At 43.3% G+C, this 19,727-nt stretch overlaps 1 protein-coding gene across 6 annotated transcripts in view; it reads left to right on the top strand.

Moving 5' to 3' along the window:
• The window catches only part of MYBL1 (MYB proto-oncogene like 1), a 75,764-nt gene that overhangs the window by 13,773 nt on the left and 42,264 nt on the right, over positions 1 to 19,727 (top strand). For all 6 annotated transcript variants that reach the window (XM_068237457.1, XM_068237456.1, XM_068237455.1 and 3 more), the window contains exons 2-3: positions 13,621 to 13,726; positions 17,602 to 17,673. In XM_068237457.1, coding sequence (XP_068093558.1) covers positions 13,621 to 13,726; positions 17,602 to 17,673 — 178 coding nt within the window. The remainder of the gene's footprint in view (positions 1 to 13,620; positions 13,727 to 17,601; positions 17,674 to 19,727) is intronic.

Genomic DNA, 19,727 nt, shown 5'->3' with positions numbered 1-19,727 from the left:
ATACCAGGAAGCCAGTTTAAACGAATATCCAGAATTGTTACCGATGAGCAGACACAACACCAACAACTGGGGAAGATGAAGAATAAATTTAAGTCCAGAGGTTACCCCATATATACTCTACAGGATAGGGGAGGGTCGAGGAGGGCTAAAAGTGGATGCCCTCGTCTCCCTTTTGTATCAATGTTCAATACATGTAGTCCCAAGATTGGGAAGGTTATCCGTAAACATTGGCACCTGTTGAGGGAAGCATTTCCCCGTGTCCCTGAATTTCGCTACCCCCCTCTCCTCTCATATAAAAGGGCCCCCACCATCCGGGATAAATTGGTACACACTAGGCCCCCTATGGGTAAACCCAGGGAGGGCAAGAAAGGCACATACCCATGTTTAAATTGCCACCTCTGTAGTTTTATTATCAGGGGTGACACTTTTAGACATCCATCTAAGGGGACCACTTTTCATATTAAAGAACACTTTAATTGCAATTCCACTTTTGTCGTCTATCTGTTAGTGTCCATGTGGCCTTGCATATGTGGGCAAGACCACTAAGCAACTTAAGGTGCGTTTGTCGGCGCATAAATCGACAATTAGGACAAAGGACACCACACAAGCTGTAGCGAGACATTTCGTTGAGGCAGGACATAGTGTTTCACAATTGAAGGTACAAATTATAGATGGGGTACCGTCGGGGTGGGGGGGAGGGCGAGACAGGGAGAAAGAACTATCTAGACGGGAAGCCCATTGGATTCGAAAATTGGGGGTATTGGGGACGGGGGGACTCAATTTGGACTATGATCTCTTTCTCTGTAGGTTGACTATCCAGGTGTTCTTGTGGGGAATGCATTGGTAAATTTAATCTTATATAAATGTATCATTGAAATTATCCAGATCTGAATTGTTTTTAGGTGGTTTTATTTTAAACTTTTCTCAATAAAGAATTTATTTTAGGATATAATCTCCATTGTTGTCAGCTACAAGCTGGTATGTGTATCTGGATGCAGCACATGGGGGTCTATGCGTACTAACATTGTGCTGTAGTTAGGATCCACGTTGTAGCATTTATTTGGCCGACAGGACGCTTCTTTATGGCAACCAGGAGGAGGTTTATTGGCGGTGAGTGGCGGCGGTGTAGACCGCCCATGCCATACGCTACGTTTTGTTTACTTCCGCATAGAGGCGGATTCTCCCTTGGTTCAGAGGCATATGACTATGCGGACGTATGTCCGCATACGTCATGAGAGAGCGTCATCTGACGCTCTGCATTCTGATTGGTCGACGGTACTGAAGCAGGGACGGGCTTTCCCGTCCGTACGACGCTTTTGACGGAGAGGCGGATCCTTTTGAGATACAGCCTGCAGATTGGCCAGTTATGTGTACAGGCTTTTTAGCCAGGTACGAAGGAGGTAGCTGACGCCAGTGGAGATATCTGTATGGGTGTAAGTAGCGCTACAGCTTTTTATATATATACTATACATTGTATGTGAGCATTCTTTATGGGGATGTATTTTGTACAAAAATGGGAGGTTTTTTCCTCTCTTTTCAGTTTCCCATCAGGTCCACCTCTGACAGGGTGTTCTCTGATTGGAGAATTTCGATGTTACACATGTGATTGGTCTATGGACATTATATAAGCTTGTATGTTATATGCTGAGTTTATGCAGTTTTGACAACTTGATAAAGAGCTACACTGCTCGAAACAGCGGTCTGTCGTTGTATTTCCTGCACAAGTCTGATGTGATCAATAAAAGAAGCTGTGAATACAGTGGTGGTGCCTGCAAGATCTTCTCTCTGCATTTGACGGCTCTGGTGGTGTGGAGGGCCGACAGCTTGGGCACACCGTCTCCTATACATGGGTGCTGTCTCAAACCTATGATTTCTGAAAGAGGGAAAGAGATAAATGGGGTCAATAGTTCATAGATTTTAGCTCTGCCATACTTCAATGAATGTGTCATTGAGCAGAGACAATGAATCAGTAATAACTTAAAGAGACTCCTGAAGCGAGAATAAATCTTCTACCACACTATGCGTTGCGTCAGGTGCACGTTATGCGACCTTAACGTAGCATCTAGCCAAAGAGGAACTCCAGTTAAAATAATGTAATAAAATAAGTGCTTTATCTTTACAATAATTATGTATAAATGATTTAGTCAGTGCTTGCCCATTGTAAAATCTTTTAAATCCCTGATTTACATTCTGACATTTATTACATGGTGACATTTTTACTGTTGGCAGGTGATGTAGCTGCTGCATGCTTTTTGGCAGTTGGAAACAGCTGTAAACAGCTATTTCCCACAATGCAACAAGGTTCACAGACATGAAACTGCCAGGAGTACCACGGTCCTCAGAGTTTCTTGTGGGAGGGGTTTCACCACAATATCAGCCATACAGTGCCCCCAGATGGTCTGTTTGTGAAAAGGAATAGATTTCTCATGTAAAAGGGGATATCAGCTACTGATTGGGATAAAGTTAAATTCTTGGTCGGAGTTTCTCTTTAAAAAGTAGATTTCAATTTTAAAATAAAACCACGGGATGTCTTAAGTAATTTTTAGGAGGAGGAGGATAGATACAATTGTTTATCTCATCAGTTTATTTACACCTCGGATGTCCTTTAAATCTTAATGATTTGTTTTAAAGAGAATCTGTATTGTTAAAATCGCACAAAAGTAAACATACCAGTGCGTTAGGGAACATCTCCTATTACCCTTTGTCACAATTTCACCGCTCCCCGCCGCATTAAAAGTGGTTAAAAACAGTTTTAAAAAGTTTGTTTATAAACAAACAAAATGGCCACCAAAACAGGAAGTAGGTTGATGTACAGCATGTCCACACATAGAAAATACATCCATACACAAGCAGGCTGTATACACCCTTCCTTTTGTATCTCAAGAGATTATTGTGTGTTTCTTTCCCCCTGCATCTCTCATGCACTGAAGTTTCAGGCTGCTCTTTTCTTCTTGCAAACAGCTTTGCCCTTGTCTGTAATCCTCAGTATGTGAAAGCCCAGCCAGCTCAGAGGACGATTTATCCAGCTTGTAAAAGATAAGAGAGAAGAGAGAATCTGCCATAATCTAAATAACACGCAGGCAGTGTGCAGAGAGGGGCCTGGAGGGGGGAGATTCATCACAGAACCACAACACTGAAGAACTTGGCAGCCTTCCAGACACAGGCCGACAAGTCTGACAGGGGAAAGATACATTGATTTATTACAGAGACTGTTATTGTAGAAAGTGCTGCAGTAAGCCAGAACACATTAGAATAGTTTTTGGAACTTGTAGGATGATAAAAAACAGGAAGCAATTTTTGTTACGGAGTCTCTTTAAGCCTTGCAGTAGGCTTGAAGTATGATCATGACGAGACCTTGACAGGTGTAGGAAGAACTCCGTCCTGCATGGTGGGAAAGGAGTGCACATTGCCATATAGTAATTCAGTAAGGAGTTCTTTGGGCAAGACTCCCTAACACTGCTACTGCCTACTGAGTGCGCTCTAGTGGCTGCCTCGCAAGCGCTTTGAGTCTGACAGGAGAAAAGCGCTATACAAAAAAAGGTATTATTATTACATGTATAATGCCCCATACACACGTATGTGGCATGCCGGCTGGGAATCGGGATCCAATGCCTCGAGGGACATTGCAGGGCTGAGGCTCTACAGTCATATTACTAATTTGCAGGCTAGCAATGTGTTCATTGCTATACGGGGGTTGACAGAGCGGTGGGGGACCAGGGGTTGCTGTTCACACGCTGGATTCTCAGCAGAGGCAGGTTTTATCTGCCACCTTGTCTTATTTTCATCCAACATGTGTACTGGGCTTAAAAGAAAGCTGAAGTTAACCTAAGGTTCCCAGTGTAACTTAGGGCTTCTTCTAGCTCCCCTGTAGTCCTTCTGTGCCCTCGCTGACATTCCGGGTTTGTGGAAAGTGATACTGCTGATGTGCCGAACACTCTAGGCTACGGGAGTGTGATGGAGGAAGTGCACTGGGGCTGCGCATGCAAAGTAGCCTGTGACTGGGTCAGTCGGACAGCTTTTAGAGGGGCACAGCTGCTGAACAGATCAGAGCGGAACGCCGGCAGGGGACTGGTATTGCCCCGGTATTTAGGGGGATTAAATCCAGCGATCTGCCGCAGGGATGCAGCGTTTTAGTTAGGGCGAAACTTCTGAACATAACTGTTACATAAAAAGTGGCATTTTATGAGACTTCCGAGTCTCTTTCAAGCTGGTCAAGGTGATGCAGATATTTCCCAGTTGATTCAAATTTTGTAGCAATTTTATGCAAACGCATGCAGCTTAAAAATGGTTAATTTTCAACCTGCATATATTTGCATCAACTCAAAATTCTTTGCATCTCATTAATTATCTTGGTTTACAGAAAAGAAAACCAGTCGCTAATTCCACATTGTTGAATTTTAGACATAATGGCGTTTGGCTGCCGTTTAGTGTTTTGAGGTTTCCTGCCAATGCAGTTAGTCAGATGATTACAGAATCCCATAGGAATTTCTAATCAAGATACTAGAGTATCCAGCAGGAAGCAGCAAGCCCAGTGTGCAAAGGGAGTTTACACAGTGACTATTACCCAGTGACTACTATGCTGGTATTTCCACAGCAGGCCACAGTGTGGATGCAGCAATGCCCTGTCAGTGATTATTGTGATTACCACACTTGCCCCCACTTATGCTGGGTGGAGTTGCCCTTTAAGTCCCTTATCCATGGCAGAAAAGAACATATTGGCACAACTGACCTTTTTTAACTATAAATTTCAAGCTGTAACTTTCAGCTCTTCTTTGTAGACACAGCCTGCGTATAGGACTGTTCTATACAGATTGTGGTGAAGGCCTGTTTAGGCCGCATAACCACATTTTCACTAACCCGTCATAGAGAACTTCCCTTGCAGGCTGCAGTGTGTGCTGTGGCCACACCACAGTAACCCCAGTGTAATGTAGAGCTGCTGCTAAATAATTTGTGTGGCTACGTCACAGACCTGTGAATGTTATTACTGATGTACTGATTCCCTGCAGGCCAACTCCTGCCTAAGCACTTGTTGTTTCCTGCTGTGCATGCTGCGTGTACAGGCTGCTGAATGTCGCTTTAATAGAATGTAATGTGGTCTTCAAACTCCAAGATCTGCATTTGAAACATCAATTTTTTGTTAGCTGTGGTGATTAATCAGGTCTCTTCATTTAGTTTTCTAATGTTACACAATCTTCAGACACTTTTATGAAGACTTACTGATCCATGCATGTCTTGATTTTGCCATAGGTACTTAGTATTGTACATGACTATTCTCTTACTTATTTATATTGTGTATGTGTCCAATCAGGTTTCTGGTCATTTTTTTGAAAGTGAATTGAACGCACTTAGTGCCCTGGCACACCAGAGAGGGTTTGCGAGTAGTTTTCATTTTTAATAAACCGATTTCATTAACTGGCATTAAAATCACGGCAAAATAGCCGCAATAGCGATATTTTATAATTTATTTATTTTTTTGTGATCGCGACTATTTTACCCTGATTTTAATGCAAGTCAATGGAAGGGTTTTAAAAACGACCCGCAAAATGCTTTCCGGTGTGCCAGGATCTAAAGTGAAAAAATTGCATGGTGTGTTCCACGCATATAGGCTATAAGGTTTTTTTTGTATAATCTTACCAATTTCTATGTAATATTAGGGGCTACCTAAAATATCCATTCAAAGTATATTCACTCTGTACACCCTTCTTTGGTAAGATTGAAAAAAGTTTGTATTGTTAGTGGACACCTGAACGATTCTTTTTGATCAGATAAATCTGCTTTAATTGTAAATAAGCACTCAGCAGTTGTTCAGGATAGATGAAAAAGATAGTGGATCGTAAATAGCCGGTTTATTGTTCTGCCCTGCAGATTTAAATGATCTTATCTAAAATAAAGTGTAACCATTGTTATATAAATACGATCATTTCAGTTGATTCTAATTTATTAAATTGGTTGAAATAGAGAATCAGTCATAAAAGATTGTACCATTAATAGGCCTTTTTAGGCCTCGTTTCTTGTAGATTCTGCAGGTGAAAAAAATACAGCTTTTTTGTTGTTTCTTTCTTTGCTATGTGTTTTTTCATGTGCTATTAATGCAACAGTGATATAATTAAACATGTACCATACGTTTTTAGTGCACATAACTGCATGCAGTGTTGTGTGTATATATAACACACTTTGTATCGCAACACATTATTAGGTATGTTGTAATGGAATTGCTGTGGGGAAATGCAGGGCTGTGGAGTCGGAGTTGTGGCAATTTTGGGTGCCTGAAGTCAGTCGGGAAAAAATGCTCCGTCTCCTAATGAATTTGTAACTGTAATTAAAATAGAAAATATGATAAAATGTTCCTCAGATAATAGTTATTAAAAATAATGTATATATACAGTAATAGCTGTGCTTAGTCCACAAAAATGAAATAAACCAATCAAAATTGGTTACTTGTGCTGCTTCAATAAAGCAGCCCCCGTATTTTTAAGGTCAGATATATATATATCTGATTGTGACTGTATATATGATGTGTACACAGGAATCTCTTATGTATACTAAATAACATCTATGCTGTATGAATAAAGCCTGATGTGTAGCTGTGTCACTAATAGAGATGGTCAATAAGATGGAAATAATTCTGCATTGATGCTGATTTATGCAAATGTATGCACTCCCTTTGCTCATGAAATCAAATAATTTGATATGTTGTTAAAATTTGGTTTGGCGACTACAAATTAAAGGGTACCTGAGATGGATGAAAAGTAAAGTTTTATACATACCTGGGGCTTCCTCCAGCCCCCTCCAGGCCAATCAGTCTCTCGCTGTCCTCCACCACCTGGATCTTCTGCTATGAGTCCTGGTAATTCAGTCAGTCAGTGCAGTCCGGCCGTGTGCCACTTCCACAGCCAGGAGCGTTCTGCACCTGCGCAATAGTGCTGCACAGGTGTAGTATGCTCCTGGCGGCGGAGTGTGTGCATGCGCACTACGCCAGACTGGCTCAAGTACCTGGACTCATAGCAGAAGATCCAGGTGGCGGAGAAGGACAACGAGGGACTGATTATCCTGAAGGCGGCTGGAGGAAGCCCCAGGTATGTATAAAACTTTTTAATTTCATCTGTCTCAGGTTTACTTTGTTACACAGTAGTACTATACATATGCACTCTCCACAGAGCTGCAGGGAATCCACTGAGAATGTTGTGCACATTGAACACAGAGGTGTTGTCTGTCACCCATAAACCTGGTTCAGATTGTGCATGAAGAATGTGTAATAGAGGAAGAATCTCCTCATTCCCCTGCAGAGTACCTGCACATCATTCTTACATGTACCCACAGTTACATTGCCTAGGGCCTGATAGATGTTCTTTGTTCCGGTTTGTACCTTTTACAAGTACTCTTACCACGGACTCGTTTTAGTCTAAAGGGAATAAATATAGTAGTCTACATATCCTTCTCACTTCAGTTGTCTTGTAAAATTCCTAAGCGTTGGCAGTTAGAGACGAATTTCACGTTACATACTTTTAACCAACAAAATTGTAATATGCAAATTAGAGGAGTCGGAGTCGAGGAGTTGGAGTCGGTGGAATCCTAAACTGAGGAGTCGGAGTCGGTGGATTTTTGGACCGACTCCACAGCCCTGGGGAAATGCATGGATATGTGCTTTGCGTTATGTAGGAAAAAGCCCTTAGGTTCATGTTACATAAGAGACTTTTTGCTGCAAGGCCGGCAATCCATAGGGGGCGAACTGGGCAATTGCCGTGGTACCCTGAGCAAGAGAACTTGGGGGGGGTGGCTGTTAGGGCAGGCCCCATGTTAATTTTGACAAGGACCCGTAGTGGTTACAACTGGCCCTGCTTAGCTGCTGTTAATATGCTAAATAGTTGGTACAATGTTATAGCACACTAGAGCAGCACTGACCTGTTTCTGTCATGTTTGAAGCTGTGAATTATTGTGCCTAGATTGAGGCTTTGAAAAGGATGTGTAGCATAATGGTCACAAGTTAGGTGTATTTAGTGGGTCTACAGTGCTGGGATTTCTCTCAGGACAAGAAAAGGTGCAGTATTAGAATAAAATGCTGCTAATTCTGACAGGCTCACTTTAAGAGAAACACCGCCCATATTCCTCACAAGTTTTTCCATTGATGTTTCACAAGGATTTTAGGAACTGTTCTGTTTTTCCTGTATGTCCAGCACAAAATGAAAGCTCATATAAATTCTGAAAAGTTCTTTCAATAACTTCCTTGCTGTTCGTGGCATAGCGGCAGCATTGGCAGCCTAGCCCTTGGCTTCACAGCAAAGGAATGTACTCTGGAAAATGTGACTCTCTTTACAGAGCAAAGCTGTGCAGTGCTGGAGCAGCTTGTATTGCATAACTAGACATTAACTATTGCCCTGCAAGCAGCCTCTGACTGAACTGAATTACTATGCACATCTAACGATACAAATGCTGCATTTCAGCTCGTTTTTACATTGGACTGATTGTAACCTGTCATGAGAACTTAAGGAGCCATACATATAAGGAAAAAAGGGGCGTTTGGCGATCTGGCCAAAACCGATCGAATCGGTTGGCAGCGCCAGACAGAAGATATTGCTTGATTGGCGGCTCTGGAGCACTGCGGTAACAAAGTGTGATTAAGGGATGACTGACATGCAGTACTGGCAGCAGAGCTTACACTCACCTATCCATCAATGCTTGTCTTCTCTCCATACTCAGGTGCTCCTCACTCTTTTCTCTCCCAGGGTGCCTGTGTCACATGATAAATGCACGAGGCTGAACACTAGAGGCCCCTAGTGGTCGCTAAGTTTACATAGGTACCCCGGGAGAGAAGACACAGGAAGGAGGGCTCAGCGATGGAGACAAGTGTGGGCAGATAGGCGAGTATATGCTCTGCTGCTTACACCTTGCATGCCCCGGGAGGGCTTTAATGAGTTAGATCTGGGGAGCCTGGCAGGCACATATTCAATAGATTTAATACTGAAATCTATTTAATATCTGTGTAGTGTGTGTGTGGAAGGATTTGATCCCTCTCAGATCAGATTTGATCTCGGGGATCTGTCTGATGGTTGGATCTGGTGCCCATCTATTAGTATACATCTTCATTTAGTTACAGTTAAAGAATGAACACTCACCTGTAAACTCAGAGCCAGATCCTTTTAGCCCACCTGCCGTTCCAATTAACCAATACAGGAGAGCAGTTAGGGGTAGTTTGTACGCGCTTCCGTTCTGCATCCTGATTGGCAATGGTGGTGAGTGGCAGCTCAATGCACACCTCTTCCCTTTCCAGAAGAGAGGAACAATATGGCACGGGAAGCTCAGAAGGCAGCTGCATATGTGGCTGCTGCTGTTTTCCAAAAATGTAAGGTAACAGTGGTGTACCTAGAGCATTTCACACCCGGTTCTGGGTATTAAAATGCACCCCAATACACCCCCCCCCCACCCCTCCAAAAAAAAAAAGGAAAGGAGCAAGTGTGGCCCCAGTATAGGTAGCATAGTTGCCCCCCCATAAAGTTAGCCTAGTATAGGTAGTAAAGTTGCCCCCAGTATAGGTAGCTAGTATACTTGCCCCCAGTGTGGGAGGTATAGTTGCTCCAGTATAGCTAGTATAGTTTCCCCCAGTGAAGGTAGTATAGTTGCCCCCCAGTATAGGTAGCATAGTTGCCCCAGTATAGGTAAAATAATTGCCCCCGGAATGGGGGAAGCATGGAAGGAGGGGCAGTGAGGACAGAAGGGGAGCCAGACCCCCCCCCCCCCCCTTCTTTACCTTGGTCCCCTCCTTCTGGCGCTTCCCCCTCCAGAATAGCGGCGGCAGGTAAGGAATTACTCACCTTCTTCCTGTGTTCCAGGCGATGGCGCAGAGCATCATCGTCATGTGACACTGGTCTGCGTCTTCTCCACCGCTCACTGTGCTTCCTGATTAGCCCTCTGGCCCTCCTCCCTGCTGCTGTCCCCGCTGCCCTCCTTCAGCGCTGCTTCCCGCTCTTGCGCATGGCTGCTGTGGGGGGCCTTGGCGAAACCCTCCTCCTGTCTGTCACACGGTGCGCTACGCCCCTTATTCCCCAATGGCAGGAACGCCCCTGTAAGATATTTCGGTAATTTTTTTTTTTCTATTAAATGGTTTTCTATTAAACCCAGGACTCCTCCAGTAGTTTGCATATGGTAGACATTAGGGCTGCACGGTTTTTCGGTTCAAAACCGAAACCGCGGTTCGTGTCAAGACGATCTGGTGATCGTCAGTATCCTCGGTTTTTCTAAGTGCCCGCCCGCTGCCTGCACGCTTGTCTGGCCCGCCTTCCGCTGTGCGCCGATTGGCCAGAGCCGCAAGAAGCAGTGAATATGTATTATGGTTAATGAGCGGGGGGGGGGGGGGGGGTGTCTACTCGAGCGAGCGGCACACAGCTTTACCAATCGCTGGATAGCGATGGAATGACGGCAGCGGTAGGCGGAGCTGTACAGCGCGTACAGCTCCGCCTACCGTTGCCGTCATTCCATCGCTATCCAGCGATTGGTAAAGCTGTGTGCGCCGCTCACTCGAGTGGACCCGCCTCCCCGCTCATTACTCATAATACATATTCACTGCTTCTGGCGGCTCTGGCCAATCGGCGCACAGTGGAAGGCGGGCCAGATAAGCGTGCAGGCAGCAGGCGGGCACTCTGAAAACTGCAGGCAGTGACGATAACTATATCGTCTTCACGTGAACCGCCCCCCGCTGCCCTCACATGAACCGCCCCCGCTGCCCGACTCTTAAAAAGGAACTCCAGTGAACACTGCTGACAGGTGATGTAACTGCTGCATGGTTTTACTGCTGACAGGTGATGTAGCTGCTGCATGGTTTTACTGCTGACAGGTGATGTAGCTGCTGCATGGTTTTTGACAGTTGGAAACAGCTGTAACAGCTATTTCCCACAATGCAGCAAGGTTCACAGACAGGAAACTGCCAAGAGTATGTACTTTTCTTGTGGGAGGGGTTTCACCACAATATCAGCCATATAGAGCCCCCTGATGATCCATTTGTGATGGGGTATCGGCTACTGATTGGGATAAAGTTCAATTCTTGGTCGGAGTTTCTCTTAAAGCAATCGTCTGCCCGCAGTATCTGGCTAAACTATACTGGGGGCATAGTGAATTTAGTGCCAAAGCTCGATTTGAAAGAAAAAAATCGTGAAAAAATCGAAATCGCAATTTTTGAGAGAAAAATCGCAATTTCAATTTTTACCTAAAATCGTGCAGCCCTAGTAGACATCCGTGTAGGAATCACTTTTTGAACTATAACCTTCCATGATTTATACCAGTTTTTTTTTTTTTTCCTCCACTAAAGTTATTGTGTGTCGGCCAATATTCAGATTGTTACACAGGCATGGTTGAAGTTTATATCCTGGAAGAGGCATACCGAGGGCAATTATGCTACCTATACTGGGGGCAACTATGCTATCTATACTGGGGGCAACTCTGCGACCTATACCGAGGACAACTATACATACAGTGGCTTGCAAAAGTATTCGGCCCCCTTGAAGTTTTCCACAATTTGTCACATAACTGCCACAAACCTGAATCAATTTTACTGGAATTCCACGTGAAAGACCAATACAAAGTGGTATACGCGTGAAAAGTGGAACGAAAATCATACATGATGCCAAACATTTTTTACAAATCAAGAACTGCAAAGTGGGGTGTGCGTAATTATTCAGCCCCCTTTGGTCTGAGTGCAGTCAGTTGCCTATAGACATTGTCTGATGAGTGCTAATTCATAAATAGAGTGCACCCGTGTGTCATCTAATGTCAGTACAAATACAGCTGCTCTGTGACGGCCTCAGAGGTTGTCTAAGAGAATATTGGGAGCAACAACACCATGAAGTCCAAAGAACACACAAGACAGGTCAGGGAACAAGTTATTGAGAAATTTAAAGCAGGCTTAGGCTACAAAAAGATTTCCAAAGCCTTGAACATCCCACAGAGCGCTGTTCAAGCGATCATTCAGAAATGGAAGGAGTAAGGTACAACTGTAAACCTACCAAGACAAGGCCGTCCACCTAAACTCACAGGCCAGACAAGGAGAGCGCTGATCAGAAATGCAGTCAAGAGGCCCATGGTTACTCTGGACGAGCTGCAGAGATCTACAGCTCAGGTGGGGGAATCTGTCCATGGGTCAACTATTAGTTGTGCACTGCACAAAGTTGGTCTTTATGGAAGAGTGGCAAGAAGAAAGCCATTGTTAACAGAAAAGTATATGAAGTCCCGTTTGGAGTTTGCCACAAGCCATGTGGGAGACACAGCAAACATGTGGAAGAAGGTGCTCTGGTCAGATGAGACCAAAATGGAACTTTTTGGCCAAAATGTAAAACGCTATGTGTGGCGGAAAACTAACACTGCACATCACTCTGAACACACCATCCCCACTGTCAAATATGGCGGTGGCAGCATCATGCTCTGGGAGTGCTTCTCTTCAGCAAGGACAGGGAAGCTGGTCAGAGTTGATGGACAGATGGACGGAGCCAAATACAGGGCAGGCTTGGAAGAAAACCTCTTGGAGTCTGCAAAAGACTTGAGACTGGGGCGGAGGTTCAGCTTCCAGCAGGACAACGACCCTAAACATAAAGCCAGGGTAACAATGGAATGGTTTAAAACACATATCCATGTGTTAATCGCACAGTCAAAGTCCAGATCTAAATCCAATCGAGAATCTGTGGCAAGATCTGAAAACTGCTGTTCACAAACGCTGTCCATCTAATCTGACGGAGCTGGAGCTGTTTTGCAAAGAAGAATGGGCAAGGGTTTCAGTCTCTAGATGTGCAAAGCTGGTAGAGACATACCCTAAAAGACTGGCAGCTGTAATTGCAGCAAAAGGTGGTTCTACAAAGTATTGACTCAGGGGGCTGAATAATTACGCACACCCCTCTTTGCAGTTATTTATTTGTAAAAAATGTTTGGAAGCATGTATGATTTTCGTTCCACTTCTCACGTGTACACCACTTTGTATTGGTCTTTCACGTGGAATTCCAATAAACTTGATTCATGTTTGTGGCAGTAATGTGACAAAATGTGGAAAACTTCAAGGGTGCTGAATACTTTTGCAAGCCACTGTACATAATCTTGTATCAACTCGGAATCATTGACCATCCCAAACTAATTAAAGGATCACTTTCAGGAAAAAAGTAGGCAGTTAAAATCTGACAGAACCGACAGGTTTTGGGCCAGTCCATCTTCTCATGGGGGATTCTCAGGGTTTTCTGTTTTCAACAGCATTTCCTGAACAGCAGTTTAACCTCCAAAATAGTAAGATACCAGCCAGCCTCCCTACTCACTTGCACACTATTTTGTCAGACTTTGCAACTGCTGCTCAGGAAATGCTGTTGAAAACAAAGAAAACCCTGAGAATTCCCCATGAGGAGATGGACTGGCTCTGATGGATGGTTCTGTCAGATTTTAAGTGCCTACTTTTTCACGATAGTGGTCCTTTAAGGTGAAAATAAACACTTTTTATAGTTAATGTTTGAATCTATTTAGGTAACCGTTTTTGGAATGTGTATGTACTAAATCTACACCAAGTATTTTTGCACACTCTCCTGGAAACAGGAAGTCATGATAACGAACTCATTCCTAGCAAATTATGACTACCAAGAATTTTGTCTTTTCCCTTAGTGAGGATGAAGATGATGAGCATCCGTTTGTGGAACATAATTATGAGGTTCCAGAACAGAAAGGTCAGAAGAAAATCTGGCATAGAGTGAAGTGGACAAAGGAAGAGGTATCGTATATTTGTATTGTTTTTCTCGTGTAAGAAAGGGGTTTATGATGCATTTCTACGTCATAATGGTTCTGCTGTGAATTTTAAAGGACAGTTTTCGTTCTCAAAATTGTAAAATTTTAAATGTATGCATACAACTACATTTCTCCAATAATAAAATGCACTATAAATTACTTTAGTTCCCTATGTCACTGTCGCTTACAGTAGGTAATAACATGCTGACAGATCTATCAGGATTTGGACTAGTCTATCTCCTTATGGGTTTTTATTCTGCGCATTTCTGTATTTACACAAGCACATACTAAATTGCAGTTGCTCAGTCCTGCTAAAATAGTGTGCAAATGAGTAGGGAAGCTTTGTATAGATCTTAGATAATTTCCCATGAGATGAGAAGTCCAAGATCTGTCCGCTTTATACTACCTACTGTAAGTGACAGCAACATATAATTATTATTATTACTACTTTATATAGCGCCAGCATGTTCTGTGGTGTTGTACAACAGAGTACAAGATATAACAATACAACACTTAGGGCCGGTTTCCACTACAAGCAGATTGGATCCAGAAAAACTGACTCCAATGAATGCCTATGGGCCTGTTTCCACTAAACGCGAGTTTTCTGATGTAGATTTTCCCATAGGCTTTCATTGGAGTCAGTTTTTCTGCATCCATTCTGCGTGTAGGGGAAACAGGCCCTTAACAATACAAGACAATGGTAGATTACAGCTGATGAGATGAACAAATCAACTACAGATTTGCACACAGGGGTGGAAGATATTGCGCATAATACACAGCATTGAGAGACAGATGGGGAAAGCCTGGGCCAAAAGGCCTAAAGAAGAATACTCACCTGAAGATGCCAGAAGCTGGATTGGGGAACCTCACAGCTACTACTAATAAGCGATTGTTCCTTGATCCATCTTCCTAACCATGAGGATCCTAAAGATCCGATCCGCCATGACGGTTGTAATTGCTGTGTGTCTAAAATGGGGTTCGGTTAATCGTGTGCAAGTACCCGTGGAAACTATCGTTTGTCCAAATAAAGAACCTTAATAGTCTAAAGCATGGGTGTCAAACACAAGACCCGCGGGACGAATGCGGCCCTCTACACCATTTTATGTGGCCATCAAGGGCTTTAAAGGGTGTGCGTTTTTTTTTTTTTGTTTTTTTTTACCACCCACCATGCTGATTTCATTGGTAAGGGCTTGGGTTTTTGCTGCACCCTGACTCAAACTGACAATGTTTCAATGAGAAAGACTGTCACCATTGTGTTCCTCTGCATGGGAAGGCAGTGTGCTGTCATTCTTTCACTGCTTACATCAATGGACGTTTCCCTTCTCTCCGACACCATCTCCCCACTTAGCAGAGTAGCAGTGTAATAGTTACCTGCTCCGGGATGCATTGTGTCTCTTCTGTTCTTCCTAGCAGTCACACGCTCTGTGCTAACTTACTTCCTTTTCCTGATCCTTTGACATTTATCAGGAGCCAGAGGTGCTGTATGCAGCATAGAGTGCGTGACTGTTAGGAATATCAGTGGAGACCTGAAGCAGCACAGGTAAATGTTAAAATGTTCCACTGCACTACTCTGCAGAAGGGGGCGGAGCTGGCCCCTTAACGGTCACTGTGATCATACCACTTCATTCGGCGCTGTTCAATAAACTTAAGACAACTGAAGTGAGAGTGATATGGAGGCAGCCATATTTATTTTCTTGGAGAAAACAAAAAAGAAGCGCTCCAATAGTGCATTAAAACTTTTATTGAGGATACGCAATATAAAATTGCACTGAAATTGAGGTTTCTTTAAAATAAATGTGTAGTGGCCTGGCCACGATCGTAACCCTCTGATGAAGGCGCAGGAAGCGCCGAAACCGGTAGTGACGTGGAGGCATTTCCGTGAGCAGTCACTTCCCCTCCTGGCGACACCGCAGCCAGCGGAACGTGGAAAAACGTATCTCCGCGTCCTGGCCAGACCGCGGCAGAGGGTTACGATCGTGGGCAGGCCACTACACACTGATTGTAAAGAAACCTAAATGTAAGTGCAATTTTATATTGCGTATCCTCGTTAAAAAATGTTAATGCACTATTGGAGCGCTTCTTTTTTGTTTTCTCCATACACTTCAGTACTTGGAATCCACCGAGTGAGAAGCAGCTCCAAAGTGCACCAAAAAAAGAATAACACCTGTCATTTTTTGCATAAGTGACTTTAGCCTAGCTGGTTAGCGCAGGGCATTTTTTTCATTGGCTGTATATTTATTTTCTTTTAAGCAATACCAGTTGCCTGGCTATCTTGCTGACCGTCTGCCTCTAATACTTCTAACCATAGACCCTAAGGGCCAGTTCACACGGACGCTTGGCGGCGCGCCGTCTACCGCCAAGCGTTCGGGACCCATTGGCTAAACGCTCCCATTCAAGTGAATGGGAGCGTTTAGCATTGCGCGATTACTGTCGATTGCATAAATGCGGTGTTCCGATCCCGATTTAACGCGTCGTTTCGGCCGTCCCTAGAAGCCACATGCGACGTCCAGGGACGGCTAGCCGACGCGGCTTCATGTTCCCCTGCGGGGACGATAAACGCCGATCGCAACGATCTCCGTACTGCGGTCACAGGACGACGCGACTTCCTGGCCGCCCCAACGCCGCCTGCCGTCCGTGTGAACCGGCCCTAAACAAGAATGCTGCAGATCAGGTGTTTCTGATATTGTCAGATCTGATAGTTAGCTCCATGCTTGTTTCTGGTGTTATTCAGATACTACTGCAGCCAAATAGATCAACAGGGTGGCCAGGTAACTGGTATTGTTTAAAAGGAAATAAATATGGCAGTCTCCATACCCCCTCTTGCTTCCATTGACCTTTAATAAAAAAAAAAAATGTGCCAGTGATTAAGACTGTGTTTTAGATTTTGCCTACTTATGTGATTGAGTTTGACACCCCTGATCTAAAGATTTAAGGGGTAAGTAGGCGAAGGAAAGCTGTGTATGAGATGGTAAAAATGTGGCCGAAGTGTCCTAGGTAGGAGCGTATGCTTGCCTGAAGAGGTGAGACAAGTTAATTATAGTATGTTTTACTCTGTGAGAAATATGTATTTTACATTTTACAATGTTTACTAATAGTTGTCCTTTAAGGAGACCTTGAGCAGAGGTTCTGGGTATGCATTTAAAGGCCCTCTGTCGCGAAAATCTTAAAATTTCAAATATATGTATATGTATTCAATTAAGAAGTACATTTCTTCCAGAGTAAAATGAGCCATAAATTACTTTTCTCCTATGCTGCTATCACTTACAGTAGGTAGTAGAAATCTGACAGAACCGACAGGTTTTGGACTAGCCCATCTCCTCATGGAGGGTTCACAGGGATTTCTTTTCAAATTGCACTCAGTGAATGGCAGTTGCTCTGTCCAACTGCTAAAATGTACAGTGAGCAGGGAGGCTGGTCAGCATCTTTGTATAAATCATTTTCAGGGAGTATCTCTATAAAGAATAAAAGCTATGCTGAGAATCCCCTGTGGAGAGATGGACTAACCCAAAACCGATTGGTAATGTCAGATTTCTACTACTTACTGTAAATGCCAGCAACATAGGAGAGAAGTAATTTATGGCTCATTTTACTCAGGAAAAAACATATCGTACTTATTTGTATGAGATATATATATATATATATATATATGCGCCTGATCTGTTTCTGCAATTGCTCTGAATGGTTTAAATTGTTGAATGAATAGCTACCTTGCTGAGAAACAATTTCTTCAAGTTAAAACCGAACCATTCTATTGTGCCTCAAGCTTTGGATGCATGTTATCCAAACTCTGGTCCAATCAAGATTTATGGATTTGTTTAAATGCTGTAATTATTAACCTTAATCTAATTCGTGTTTTAACAGGATGACAAATTGAAGAAACTAGTTGAACTACAAGGGAGTGATAACTGGGGTTTGATCGCTTGCCATTTCCCAGTAAGTTTTTCTAGAAATCGTAAAAGGCGTGGGCTGGGAACAGCTATATCCGTAGACGATTCTTATACTTAAATGCCCATAGTACAGATTCCTGATTAATAATGCAGTACACTTGTTTTAGTTTTATCTTAGGAAGTCATCTCCACTATGTACAGTATAGGCTGTTACTCTCTGCTTTTAATTAAGGCTGTTTTCCACCAGAAATTACAATCGCGATTCCTAGTGCACCCACCACGTGCAATCCGACAGATTTCACACCCCGATTATCACAGACGCACGAAAAATGTAGCAGGACTGACCTTTGCAATTGGGTAAAATTGCACCACAATCACATCACACTAACAGAACCGTTCCAGCATGATTTCCATCAGTGTTATACTAACTAGCGTTTTGTGATCCGCAAGTGTGCACTGTGTGTTGTCCCTACTCATAGCAACAAATAGTCACTCTGCTATATTAGGAGTGGTCTATAAAGTGCTTTGGTTCTGATTTGTCATCTAAGGGATCGAGTTCCGATCCTTTTTGGGGACAAGTATTGAGCGTATGTACAGACCTTAGAAGAGTTCTTTAAAGAGAATCTGTAAAATTCTTACAATAAAAAGCATACCATTCTATTCATTATGTTCTCCTGGGCCCCTCTTTGCTGTTTCTGCCACTCCCTGCTGCAATCCTGGCTTGTAATTGCCAGTTTTAGGCAGTGTTTACAAATAAGACATAGCTGCTAACCAGAATGTGATAGGCTGAGAGGAGCTCAGTCTGAGCCTCACACAGAGCCTGGAGAGGCTGTGTATAGCTTCTGCCTATAACAGCAGACAGCACATTCCTGCCTGAGCCAGACAAAGCCGTCAGAGGAAAAAAGATTAGATTATATAACAGAGATAATACAGCCACTGTACAACTAGGAAAGGCTGCAGTAAGACAGACCACATTAGAACAGGTATAGGAACTTATAGGATAGAAGAAATAAGGCTGAACATTTTGTTAGTCACTTTAAGGATTAAAAAAAAAAAGTTTCACTTACCTGGGGCTTCTACCTGCCCACTGCAGAAGTCCTGTGCACGCACCGGTACTCAAGGATCCTCTGGTCCGCCACCACGGCTCACTTTGAGTATAATCCACAGCTGTGGAGTCGGTACAAAAATCATCCGAGTCCTCAGTTTATGAAACCTCCGACTCCAGGTACCTAAAATTGCTGCAACTCCTCAACTCAGTAGATCAGGTGTTTCTGACATTATTGTTAGGTCTGACAAAATTTGCTGCATGCTTGTATCTGATGTGATTCAGACACTGCAGCCAAATATGTCAGAAGGGCTGCCAGGCAACCGGTATTGTTTAAAAGGAAATTAATATGGCAGCCTACGTATAGTTCAGTTGTCCTTTAACACTGATGTATTGCTGAAAAGCGGACAGAAGTGCGCTGGTGTGCTCAGATCCTAAGGGCCTGTTTCCAATGCAAGTACGCATGGTATTCCCTCTAGACGCGCTATGGAGAATTGCATTTTGATGCAAAATTATGCTGCCAACCATCAGTTTTTTTTCCCTTCCCCACACGCAAATTCAGAAGCAGCTGCGATTCCGTTCAATTTCCTGTGTGGGGAATCCTAAAAGGATTGCACGAGGGGAAACTGGCCCTACAAGGCCAAAATAATAACTAACGTGCACCAAAACATTTTGTTTCTTTGGCGACTCTTATCCATCAGGCAAAGTACTGGTGGGCTAAAATATATGTTACTACTTAACCTAACAATTATATGTATTTACTTCATATGTCCAATTTATTGTACATAGTAAAAAAATTATCCAGCTTTCATATTTTATCTACTGAATTTTCGAGCGATCCCTACAGATGTGAAGTTCACTATGACTGTCAGTAGCAACTACCCTCATACCTCTCAACATTTTGAGATAGAGGGACACTTAAAGAAAACTTGTACTGAAAATTAAAAGTCAAAATAACCATACACAAGTCATACTTACCTGCAGGGTACTCTACTCCTCAATCTCTTCTTCCTCTCCTGTGTCCTGTTTGTCCACTGTGATCAATGGAATTCTCT

This window comes from Hyperolius riggenbachi, chromosome 5 (genome assembly GCF_040937935.1).
Source record: "Hyperolius riggenbachi isolate aHypRig1 chromosome 5, aHypRig1.pri, whole genome shotgun sequence".
Classification (NCBI taxonomy): domain Eukaryota; kingdom Metazoa; phylum Chordata; class Amphibia; order Anura; family Hyperoliidae; genus Hyperolius; species Hyperolius riggenbachi.
The sequence above is the reverse complement of the archived record's forward strand: the minus strand, read 5'-3'. Positions and strand labels throughout refer to the sequence as shown.